The 13,278-nt window shown below is 35.6% G+C and overlaps 1 protein-coding gene across 22 annotated transcripts in view; it reads right to left on the bottom strand.

Annotated features, from left to right (window-relative positions):
* FUT8 (fucosyltransferase 8) overlaps positions 1 to 13,278 on the bottom strand; it is a 342,625-nt gene that overhangs the window by 53,730 nt on the left and 275,617 nt on the right. For all 22 annotated transcript variants that reach the window (XM_065548940.2, XM_065548937.2, XM_073997544.1 and 19 more), the window contains one exon: positions 12,406 to 12,643. In XM_065548940.2, the coding sequence (XP_065405012.1) occupies positions 12,406 to 12,643 (238 nt within the window). The remainder of the gene's footprint in view (positions 1 to 12,405; positions 12,644 to 13,278) is intronic.

Raw genomic sequence — 13,278 nt, 5'->3', positions numbered from 1 at the left:
TATAAAGAAAATGCCTTAATTAGTCTATAGTTTTAAATGCAAAAGTATTTTTTAACTAAGTTATTTTCAGTTTTACTGAAAACATTAGAAATAAAAATCTTTAAAGTCTTAATATTAGGATAATTTTAACCAATGCAAAAAAATGAAGGTAAGGTTCCACCATAATAAAGCTTGTAAGAAACCAAGAGGATTAATTCTAGTGAAATTTTGTTATAAACAACAAGGCTATCACATTTTTAAAACATTCTTCAAACATTTCCATGCCTATTACTTCATTTGCTCTTCACCAGAAACCTTTGCATCACATAGATAAGGTGGTATGTTCTTTATTTGATAGATTCAGAAGGAGATTAACATTTTTCAAGAACCATTCTGCTTATCATAGACTATTCAATTTAAGAAAACCGAGGAGCAAGTATTGGCCAGTATTAGGCAATGAGGAGACAAAAATAAATAGGACAAACTTCTTAAGGAAATCACGGCCGGGCGCGGTGGCTCACGCCTGTAATCCCTGCACTTTGGGAGGCCGAGGCGGGCGGATCACGAGGTTAGTAGATGGAGACCATCCTGGCTAACACGGTGAAACCCCGTCTCTACTAAAAATACAAAAAATTAGCCGGGCGCGGTGGCGGGCGCCTGTAGTCCCAGCTACTCCGGAGGCTGAGGCAGGAGAATGGCGCGAACCCAGGAGGCGGAGCTTGCAGTGAGCCGAGATGGTGCCACTGCACTCCAGCCTGGGCGACAGAGTGAAGACTCCGCCTCAAAAAAAAAAGAACTCACAACATAGTCAAAGAAACATGTAAACAAACTGTTTAAATACAGTGAAAACATTGGGTCAATTGGAGGGAAATATCACAAAGGGAATGATACTAAAAGATAAATAGGATTTCATGGGATGAAGTGGAGGAAATGTATTCTCTAGAGAGAAAGAATTACATATTCCCAGTATAGCAGTAAAAGTACACAAAACTTTCATTTCAAGGAATACAGTTGTAGGTGGACTAGTGAATTATGGAGTGCAGGGCACATTTTGAAAAGCAGGCTGTTTATGTGAAGGGGCTTATATCCTACATTCTAAGCAAGGAGTTTCTATACGCTAAGCAGCCATGGAAGGCTTTAGGAAAGGACAGAAAGTCATATTTGGTTTTGAAAATATCATTCTGATGGCACTGTGGAAGACAGATTAAAAGGAGATGGATTCTGAGAGCAGAGGAGATATTGAAATAATTTTTCCATAGAGGGAATGGGCATATGTAGGCAAGTTAAAGAAATGGATACTTTCCTATGACCTAACAATACCACTTCTACGCACATGTACAGCTTTCTAATCAACATGCTGTGAAATATTTGATGGCTGATAAAAATTTAAGTGTAAGGATAGACATAAATAGAGCAGCTAAACAGGATGGAGAAACCAGAAATAGATCCATATATTACTGATTGATTTTAGACAAAGACACCAAGGCAATTCAAATAGGAAAAGTTTTCAACAGATAAGGTTGGAACAACTGAATAAAAATATGGAAAACAATGGCCTTAACCCTTATGCGACACATGAAAATTAACACTAGAGGGATCATAGACATATATGCAAAAGCTAAAACTATAAAGTTTCTGGAAGAAAACACAAGAGAATATCTTTAGGTAATCTATCTTCTGCCACTGGTACTCCTGGTTCTCAAGCCTTCAGACTGGAACTGGAATCTACACCATCAGCCCTCCAGCTCTCTGTCTGGCCTTTTAACTATAATACAGTACTGGCTTTCCTGGGTCTCCAGCTTGCAGATGGCAGATGGTGGAACTTCTCAGACTTGATAATTGTATGAGCTAATGATAAGGTACTGATCTTATAATAAATCTTTCAGGCTCTATCTCACTATATATCCTATTGGTTCAGTTTGTCTGAAGAACCCTGACTAATACAGTGGGCCATGTAGTCTCTGTTGCAACCATTCAACTCTGCCACTGTGGTGTAAAAGCAGCCACAGACAAAACACTAACTAACTAATGGGCATGAATGTATTCTAATAAAACCGTATTTACAAACATAGGCAGGGGGCTAAATTTGGTCTGAGGACCATAGTTTGTCAAGCCCTTTTTTAGACAATAAGATTTTACATGTAACACGCTGTCAGAGACCTCTGTAGCTTTGCCACCATCCCCCAGATGATAATATGGGCAGTAAAAATAATTTTTACATATAGTATAATGTGATAAAGTTTGTAAGCACTGCCCTAGGAAAATTAATATATATGCACAAACAGATATGCATAAAGATACTCACTGTCACTGTTTATAATGGCAAAAACTTGAAATAATTTATATGTTCATCAATGAGGCAATATATAAATCATGATACAGATGTACAAAAATTACAATAGTTGAATGAACTCAATTTCCATTATTAATGCATACATGAAACAAATGGGTGCCTCTAAGATGGTCATTTATGACAGGCCATAAAATAATAATCTTCCCTCTGAAATAGAGACATCACATAACTTTTAAAATGTAGATATCACATTCTGAATTCAATCTAGGTATTATATTTCCAAAGAACGCAGAAAGATTGCTGTATAGATTCTAATATCTCAGTTTGGGTGGCCCCATGGTTGGTACTGGATCTAATCTAGAAAAGCAGAACATATAGTATAATGCCTATTTTTGTCAATGTCATATTATTAATTCTAAATTATATGGATCGAGATTTGCCAGATGTAGCAGCAGAGGCAGCTATTTAACCTACTCCCCAACTCCTACATTTGATTTCAGTGAACACAGCAAGATGGACAGTGGCAGCAAAGAAAGAAAAATACTGGTGATTTACTCATTCATCAACTACTTTTTTCACCATGCCTTAAAATCCCACTGAAGTGTTCTAGTTCATTCCTAGCCAGAACCTAGATGTACTATATTCTCCCAGAATAATAGCTTCAAATATAATATACAAGACCCAAAACCTAGAGAGGACGGGATCATGCTACAGTGCTTCAATACTACGTTTTTGATTGCTTACATAATCTCTGCTGGTCTGGCATTATGTAGCTCCTTCTATTTAATAGAGAGGTACCAAAGGGATGTTTTCTCAGTCAAAGGCCCTCACTTTTATGTATTTCTAATATTCAGATCCTTAGGATTTGTACAATTCCATTGCTAGTGTTTAGACAAAAAAAAAACACTTTTAACTGAAAAACCCCTCTCTACTTTTAGGTAAAAGTTACTTGTAAATTCCCACCTGGGGTATGTTCAGATTCCTAAGCGTTCGCTCCCACAGAGTAGAGCCTTCCCAGGGGCCTATTTTTGCTTCTCTTAGTATTATACACATATTAGAGCTCCAAGACAAAATGGTTTATTCCTAGTATCCCCCTTTACTCCCAGCCATCATCCTATCAACTTGCAGACCTTAAGAAGACTAACTGAAGACTGTACTGAAGACTGTTTTGTCAGGAGAGCTCTCTGACTGGGGTCAGCAAAGGCTCTATCTAAGAAGGCAACCCTGTCCCAGAAACTAAGAGAAACTGGTCAGCTCCTTGATTAGGAGCATATTTTTGATGTCTAATCAGTCTAGACACTGAGATTTTTACAGGGCAACCTAAATAAAACCCAACAGAAGTGGAGAATGATCCTCATGTGGGCTGGGGGAGCTAGGCAGTCAAAGCTGGCTCTCCTTGGGAGGATGGCTACACAAAAAGCCATCAAGTAGCTGAGTTTCATTAATGTTGGCTGTTAAAGTTAAAAGAAGTCCTGCTGAAACTCTATAACCCAATTATGCTATTATTATAATTTTGCTTTGTTCCCATAAAACTAAAGTGGTAATAATAACATATGGTGATTTAGAATATATAAAGCACTGTAAAATATATTATCACTCTGAATGCTCATAACAACTCTGTAAGGCACACAGAACAGGGAGGTTAAGGGACACTACCCAAAGTCACACAGTTAATAACTTCTGACTCCAAATCAATGACATGGATCTGTCCCGGTAGATGATGTTCTTCTTCATTCTTTAAGAGCTCAGCTCATGGATCTAGTGAAGTCTCTAATTCCTTCAGCCAGAAACAGATTTTCAATTCTCTGGTGGCCCACAGGACTTTATACCTCTCTTATGACAGTACCTTTTTCCTTTTTTACATTTACAGATGTATGGGTCTCATGATACTCAATGACAAATTCCTGAAGAGTCATCCTTATACTCCCCATGGCATTTAGAAACATTCAAATTTTTACTGAATGACTAATGCACTTCCCTGTTTATGATAGTGATCCATTTTTTTAAAGAAACTCTGTAATTAAAAACATTATAAATATAAATGTGCCCATTACTTATACCTAATACAGTACTTGTTGGCAGTTGTACTTTTTCAAAAGTAAAGTTAGATATCAAAATCTGAACAAGAATGATAACTCTAATTGTAATATATATTTTGGGAAAATCAATATGACTTATAGTATCACTAGTTGCAATTTCTTGCTTCCAGGGAATATAACCTGAATTAAGTTTAATGGCTACTTATAATAGGAGACTAAAATTGAATCAAAAGGAGGACCTCTTTAGGAAGAGGTGGACTCAACTCTTAATTATTTTCAATAACTGCTAAGAATATTTTTGATCTTTTTATTCTGGGATGCAAAACAAAAAAAAGAAGCCCGATACCAAAGTATCATCTAAGAAGGTTTGTGATTCTGTAATCTGCTTCTGATCTTCTGCTAAGGCAACAAAAATGCATGAGGAATAAAGTCTATTACTTAAACACACACACGCACACACACACACACACACACACACACACAAATATGTCTTTTTTTCCAATGGAACCTAATGTACAAACCACTATAGAACTTTCTTACTGAGCAACATCCTTTTGGAGGGGAAAAAAATATGTATAATTCCACTAAAGATCACAGACTTTATTATTTCCTATTCCACGAAATTAGCCTACGATTTATATAACCCTGAGAAAGGGAGACAAAGAAATTATAGATTCACATCATACTCAGAGCTCTGGCATATAAAACTAACCAAAAGGGATAGGATGCATTCTTGACTTTCTTCAAAATTTCAGCAATTACCTTGTTTGTAGAATCACTCTAATGTGATCCACATGTTTTAAGCAAATAAGACTCTGTTATCAAAATACTACTAAAAGATTGCAATCTTCTTTTTCTATACTTTGATGTTTGAGTTGAAGGTCAACTGTGACTGAGACTCAAAGATTCACATAAGTATGTCTGAGGAAAACAGAAAAACCCAAATACTTACAAAAGGAAGAAAGGAAGGCAAGGAGGGAAGGAAGAAGGAAGGAAGGATGGGGGGTGAATCAGGCAACTGACTACTAGCTCCTATTAGAAAAAAGATTATTTACTTTGTAATCTAGCTCCACTAGAATGTTTAAAACACGACTCAATTTGTAATAATTTATGCCAAACCTTTAAGGAATACACCTATCATAATAGGTATGTCAGTACTTATAAAAACATTGACAATTTCTGAGACAGTTATCAAGGCTATGTGGCCCAGACACCCCACAGGAAATTAAGAACACTGGATTCTATCTCTAGCTCTAACAACCTTTGATAGGTTCTAAATAGACTTTAGGGGATTTTTCAGAAACTTTTCCAATGAAATAGTTTGCGCTCCACAATGAGGTGGATGCTACTAAATAGGTATTGCTTTTTCCTAAATCACACCTCTTTTTACGTCTGAACTCATTCTGCCAGACCTTTTCTAAAAAGGGGAGAATAAATTGCTAAAAAGATTCATTCTTAGTTAACAGACTTTTTTCAAAACAAAATCTACAGCTTAATAAAAGTGCCTCACACAGCGTGAAGGGTAATGTTTTGAAATTTGGATGGGGATCTGGGGGGAGAGGTTTTATTTGTTTATTACATTTATTTTTTATTTATTTATTTTTTTGAAACAGAGGCTTGCTCTGTCGCCCAGGCTGGAGTGCAGTGGCTCGATCTCTGCTCACTGCAAGCTCCGCCTCTCAGGTTCAAGCGATTCTTCCATCTCAGCCTCCTGAGTAGCTGGTATTACAGGCTCCCGCCACCACGCCGGGCTAATTTTTTTTTTATTTTAGTAAAAATGGGGTTTCACCACGTTGGCCGGGCTGGTCTTGAACTCCTGACCTCTGGTGATCGGCCCGCCTCAGCCTTCCAATGTGCTGGCTGGGATTACAGGCATGAGCCACCGCGCCCGGCCTCTTTTTTTACATTTAATGTGCTCTGGTCAAACGCTTAGCACTGTGTAAATAACCTAGAAGGTAAATAACCTAGAAGTGCCTTGCTGCCTTGCTGCCATATGGAGTCTCTGTCAAGGTAAAACAAACAGCTAAAAAAACCTCACAGAATGGTGTTTCTTAAAATATTCCACCAAAATGCTAACAGCAGTGGAGGGTAAACTCATACTACTGAGAATATGAAGACTGGCCTCAATCAATGGGCTGGAGTTTGATCAAATTTTCATTTTATACCATTATAGATCTTGTTTTATTATTTGAAAATGATTTAGCTTATCTACCAGTAAATAAAATTAATAGTCCAAGAAAAGGTACCATGTTTTATCCTGGTAGGTTGCAAATCTCTAATTAACTTTCCCCAGGTTTACTCACAACTCAATTTGAGCACAGGATAAATATGAAAATAAATATCTATAATTGTAAGAGTGTAGGCTCACAAGGGTCAAGGCTATAATGTGGACAAAGCTTTAGTTCCCTATTCCCATATTTCCTGATGATCTCAATGAGATTTTAATGAGACACCATAGACTTCTATCTCCTCAAGTGGGAAATGAAAGAAGATGTCATGGTGAAAAGCAGTTTGACTTCTTCTGAGACATAAGTATATTCTAACTGGTATTTTAAATTCCTGAAACAAAGATCTTTCTTTCTTTTATGGCTCATAAGTAATAAAACAAAAAAGTTTTATAGCAGTTGAATCAAAAGTCCTTATGTATCTGCAATTACACTTATTTAGGTTAATGATTCTAAAAGGAGTCAGGTAAAGGGCAGAGAAACCTACTAGAATCTTGGAGAGGAGACATCTAGCTTTTCAACTATATGTGGTATCAACTCACTCTCCAAATCGCCTCCCTGCACAACCACATCTTTCCTGCAACAAAGCCAGTTTCACTAATTACACAGAATAACCACTACAAGCAAGAGTATACCAGAAGGTAGAAATCTCAGGTATGTTGAGATAAAAAAAATACTTAGAACTGCTGAAGGCTTAAGGTAGCTGCAGAGAGACTCTATGAGTGGCCCAGAAATTTATTTTGATTAAATGGTGGATTTATTAAGCATAGAGATATTCTGAATGTCTAGAAGTTATTATCAGAAGTTATCTTGCTTCTATGTATTTCTTTCAACTTTTCCACTTAACTTTAAAAAAATACATATGAAGTTCTTATGAAGGCATGATTTTCATCTCAGAATAAAAGGATAGCTTTCCTGTTGTTGCAGCTTGTAACCCAATAATATATTCCAGGTGGACAGGGAGGTAGGTAATAAGTATCATGAGTTTTTTTAAAGAGCTAAACTGAGGTTCAGAAGCTAAAGTTAATTCACAAAGTTCAGAAAGCTAAAAACAACAGAACTGGATCAGACTCACAGTCCAATATCCTTCCCCTCTCTCAGATCACCTAAACAGAGAAATCAAGATTTTTTGCAGCATAAGGGATCAAAAATAGTAAATGTACTTGTTTTAAGTTTCTATTAATACAATTATCAAAGACTGAAAATACTACTGTAAAAAGACTTAACAGACACATATCTATAGCCAAATACATATATTATACCTATATATTCTTAATCACATTATTGCTTAATATCAGTTTATAAATTGGTCTACCTGACATCAATCATTATTAAGGATACAACTTGGTTAGAATATTTAGATGATTCCAATAGACATCTTAGTAGTTTTGTAAAGGTTAAAATATCAGTTTCAAAGGAAAGATTGAAAGTATAATTTCATTTGTGTTCTACTTGCTAAAGATTTTCCTTCTGACCTGAGTGAGATATTTGAATAAACAGTTTAATAGTTAAGAGATAACAAAAAAAGGCACCTGAAATCAACTTCTTATAACTCTGTCTACTCTCTAAACCAAAATCAAAAAAAGAGCTTTGAATCTCAAATTAAAACCTATCAGTTTTAGTGAAGAACAAAAATACACAACCATCAAAATGGAAATCCTATAAGTGATGCTTGTTTTTAAAATGAAACATTAGCTAGTCTCTCAGCATTCAAGCTTTACAATGAACTACTACTAGTTCCCCTAGTGACTCCATGTTCTCTTGCCTCTCTTTCTACATGTTGTGCCCACTGACAGAAGATTCTTCCACTATGTCCCTTCCTGGTTGACTCCTACGCATAATTTAGGTCTCAGCTTAAAAATCATTTCTTCCAAAAGAACCCCAAATATGTATTAGATATTTGCTTCAGGACAGTCCTAACTTACCCATACTACCACATTAGCACAGCATATTTTAATTGCTTATTTAGTTGTCTACCTTTCCCCCTTGACTGCCCTTTACAGGAAAGAGACTGTGTCTGTCTTCATGTAGTCCAGCATAGGTATCTAGCAAACAGCAAATACTTTAACTGAACTACTTTTATTTTAAGGCTGCCGCCACATAAACCTTAAAGATGTCAAATAAAACTCTTTGACTAAAACCTTTTGGAAATGAGGCATGGAGAGAAGGTTACCAGTTTAGATAAGTGAATATACCAAATGGTCATCTACCTAGACATGTATTTAAACCAGGCACCTCGCCTCCAGGGCATCAAACTTCATCATATTTATAAATTATTTTTTTACTAGTCATTATTTTCATTTACAAATAAAATTTTTCAATTACATTTATCATATTAAGAATTCAGTTTAACTTATTTATTTTTTAAGATAGTGGGAAAAGACAAGAGGAGGAAAGACAAAATAGTCTAGCTTAACTGTTAAGGGGAATAATTTTTAATTTTTACAAGGAAAAAGTTTGAAGTGAGGAACTGAATTTAAATGGAGTTCTCTATCACTAAACCATCTATTCAATGGTATTTATATAAGCTAGAACTGTATTTTGAAAGCTAGTCATCATATATAGCCTAAAATAGTCAATATCTTTTTAAAAACCAAATTATAAATTGTTGAGGCCAGGCACAGTGGCTCATGCCTATAATCCCAGCACTTTGGGAGGCTGAGGTGGAAGAACTGCTTGAGACCAGGAGTTTAAGATCAGCCTGGGCAATATAGTGAGACCTTATTTCTAACAAAAAATAAAATAACTAGTTGGGCATGATGGAGCATGCCTGTAGTCCCAGGTGCTGTGGAGGCTGAAGTGAGAGGACTGCTTAAGCCCACAAGTTCGAGGCTGCAGTGAGCTAGGATCATGTCCCTGCACTCCAGCCTGGGTGTCAGAGTAAGACTCTGTCTCTAAAAACAAAACACAGCAAAACAAAAATAAATAAATAAACAAATAAATATTGTTGAAAGGTACTTCAAATCATTAAACATAAAGGCAAGATTCCCATTTTGAATTATCACAAGCAATCTATGTGGAAGAATTGGGTCTAGTATGTGTAGTTAGTTCAGGTTGAGGAAACATCTTGTGGTGTAAAAAACTAAATTGATCATTTCATCATCAACCTTAGGACATGTAAACTATTAGGAATAGACATGGCATGTACAGGTGATGGGAAATATTTTGATTACTTTTTACTGGAAGCATCACCTTTAGTATTTTCCTTCACTTAACCATTTTACTTGGTACAAAGGATATAGTTTCACACACAAACATAAAATAATGCAGAAGAAAAATAGATGTCAACCTATAATAAGGTATGATATAGCTATGAAATGATCAATGTGCAAACTAATTCCTGCACTGGTGGACAGACTTGAACAAGAATTACTAAATTCCATCTGTAGGGACATCATGTCAAGTTATGTATGAACAATAATAATTTCACAGTAATGGTGACAAAGGAACTATCCCAAGATTTTTTTACAACTCAGAATGGCAACAGACATAGTTGATTTATAACTAACTAAAGGATTAATGTCAAGGAGCTTATTAAAATTCACTATTTCCTTTAATTCTTGGAAATATGTTCAATAGTTTCTCTAAAGGGTACATATATAATGTAAATAAGCAGACAGAAATCTATGGCAGTTATACTCTTCATAAAAACAAAAATATTCTAATCTTAAAAGAAATCTCTTTTCAGATATAAGATTGGTATCTAAATTATTAAAATTATTTTATTTAATTTCTAGTTATTCCAGGCAGTTTCTGTGCCTCTAATCATCATTCTGCTAGGTAAAGTGTTTGGCATGAGTTTACTGATAAGGACTTAGACGAGGGGTACGGAGAAGTAATGTGCTAACCAGAGTTCTGGCATTTATAAGCTGCATGACCCTGGGTAAGTCATTTAGCCTTTACTAGGCCTTTGATTCCAGATGAATAAAGAAAGGATGATTTCTATATCCTCTTTAGTTGTAACATTAAGAAATTCTGAGTGCTTGAAATTCAAGCCATTTAAAATTTTCATACCCTGTGGTTGCCACTACAGACTACAAAATGTACAAGTAAGAATTAAAAATCAAACAAACCAAATAACCACTTGTAGCATACAGGCAGGGCTAAACTGTATATTAAACCTGATAAATCTGGTAATTTCACTTTTCTGACTATCATCCAAAAAGTTTTCTCTCCCTAGAACCAGAGAAGCAAAGTTTGGCCCTGCCTATTATTTCCACAATCAAGGAAGTTTAAACTGAACTAAGTCCATGAAACGAAAAAAGTTAGCCATAGTGGGGCTGGCAGAGTTTCTTTTCCTGAATGATAGATTTAGTATCTTCCTAACCTTTATAACTGATCTGTTGGCACTAGCTGTTAAAAGTACAGACCAGATCAGGAGAAGATGAAACTTTAAAGCTCAACTAGGTTCTAGATAAAGAGGTTCACCTTAAAATCTGAAGTAAGTTAAAAATAAAAAATCAGTTGATATATAAAATGAGGCTTCTACCCTATAGAAGACAAAAATCACAAAATACTTTTAATCCATACAGGACTTCTTGCAGAGCAACTCAAAAGTATTTTATAGAAAGTACTCAATTAAGTTTCATGACACTTCTGCAAAGAGTCAGATATTATTACTCATTTTTTTTCAAAGGAAGCAAAAGAAATGAAGGAACCAAAGTTACTTTGCTGATGACATAGCTCCCTATTTTGTATCTAGTGTTGTAGCTTGTGAAAAAAGGTACTTAGCCCCATAATAAATGATATTAACTGAAATGCTTCAGTTTTTAAAAAAATGTTGGAATTCCCACAAGATGTGAGTGCAGAGGATGTATATTGTCTTGCTTAGCATTTATCCTGATTACTTAATTCAGTATCTGTCACACTGTAGGCACTCATTATACATTTAATGAATAAAGGCTATTCATAGTAGCTAAAAATTACTAGATATGAGTTCATATATCAGGTAGTAAGTGCATTACATATATTATTTTATTTAATCTAGCAACAATTCAATAAAGTAAGTTATTACTCTTCATTTTACTGATAAGGAAACTAAGACCTAGGTTAAGTAACTTGTCCAAGATTACAAAACAATAAAGCCACAATTTAAACAAGGTAGCCCAACTTTAGATCTTAAAGATCATGATTGTAGAAAGAAAAGCACTAGGCTAGCAGTAAGAAACTCTTTTCTATATTCTACACCATCACCACTTCCTTGGAGAGAAAGGAAATTTCTTAGTGATCTATCTGCTTATAATGCCTAGTATAGTACCTTAGTCACATTACTATTAATTAAATGTTTCCTGAATACAATTAAAATCACACAAATTAGGCTTCATTTGAAGATAAAGTTACCAGCAAGGTCCACCTCAGTGGTTCTCAAAGCACAGTCCCTAAACCTAAAACTTTTGTCAGAAATTAAAACTCTCAGGCTGCACCCCAGACCTTCCCTATCAGAAAATGGAGTTTTATGAAGACTTCCAGGTGATTCTCATGCATGTTCATGCTACTCATATATAGTAGTCCGTATAAACTGGACTACTTTATATGATGATTATTTCATATTAAAATGAGTTCAATAATGTGAAATCATCCTACAGAATGAAAGGCATATCATTATAATTAAAATATTAAATTATGCTCCCTGAAAAAAACTCAGTGATTTTGCTAAATTCACATAAAAATGAGCATCAGAAATGAAATACATAATAAAATACTTTTAAAATAAAATACTGTTCTTCTAGATTTTATCTGGATAATGTATAGTATTCATGGATCCAGAGGAAAAGACAAGTATGTTCCATAAAGGACTACCTAGAAATCTAATAATCTGGTAATTGAGTGAATCAGCCCAGAGATCTCATATGCTGCACAAGCTCCTTACCTGACCAGTGTCCAGTGGAGATGCCAGATCTGTCTGTGCATGTCTCACTTACAGGCCTGAATACAGTCTCCCATCCACCAGTAGCATAGCGCCAATTCTGAGATTCCAAGATGAGTGTTCGCTGTGTGCCATATGCAATCATGAAGCAGTAGACCACATGATGGAGTTGACAGCCATAGCCACAGCCTTTGTTGATATTACACACCAGCTTCTTGGCTTTGCTGCAGTCCTTGGGATTCTGTCAGGGAGAAAGAGAAACAAAAATAAAGACAAGTACAGAGAGGTCAACTTCTCTTTTTTTTTTTTTTTTTTTTTTTTGCTTTCAGCTTCAGGGGCACATGTGCAGGTTTGTTTTATAAACTGTGTGTCATAGGGGTTTGCTATACACCCCAAGTAATCAGCATAGTAAGTTATATGTGGTTTTTTGATCTTCACCCTCCTCCCACCTTTCACCCTCAAGTAGGCCCCAGTGTCTATAATTCTCTTGTGTCCATATGTACTCAACGTTTAGCTCACACTTTTAATAAGAACATGAAGTGTTTGGTTTTCTGCTCCCGCATTAGTTTGCTTAGGATAGTGACCTCCAGCTCCATCCATGTTGCTGCAAAGGACGTGCTCTCATTCTTTTTTAAGGCTTCATACTATTCCATGATATATATGTGCCACATCTTTTTTCTAGTCTACCACTGGTGGGTATCTAGGTTTATTCCATGTCTTTGAAATTGCAAATAGTGCTGTGATTAAGTGCATGTGTCTTTATAGCAGAATAATTTATATTCCTTTGGTTATATACCCAATAATGGGATTGCTGGGTCAAATGGTAGCTCTCTGAGTTCTTTGAGAAACTGCCAAACTACTTTCCAATGGTTGAAC

This window comes from Macaca fascicularis, chromosome 7, assembly GCF_037993035.2.
Source record: "Macaca fascicularis isolate 582-1 chromosome 7, T2T-MFA8v1.1".
NCBI classification, from domain to species: Eukaryota; Metazoa; Chordata; class Mammalia; order Primates; family Cercopithecidae; genus Macaca; species Macaca fascicularis.
Note: the sequence above shows the minus strand (reverse complement) of the source record. Positions and strands in the feature narration are given on the sequence as shown.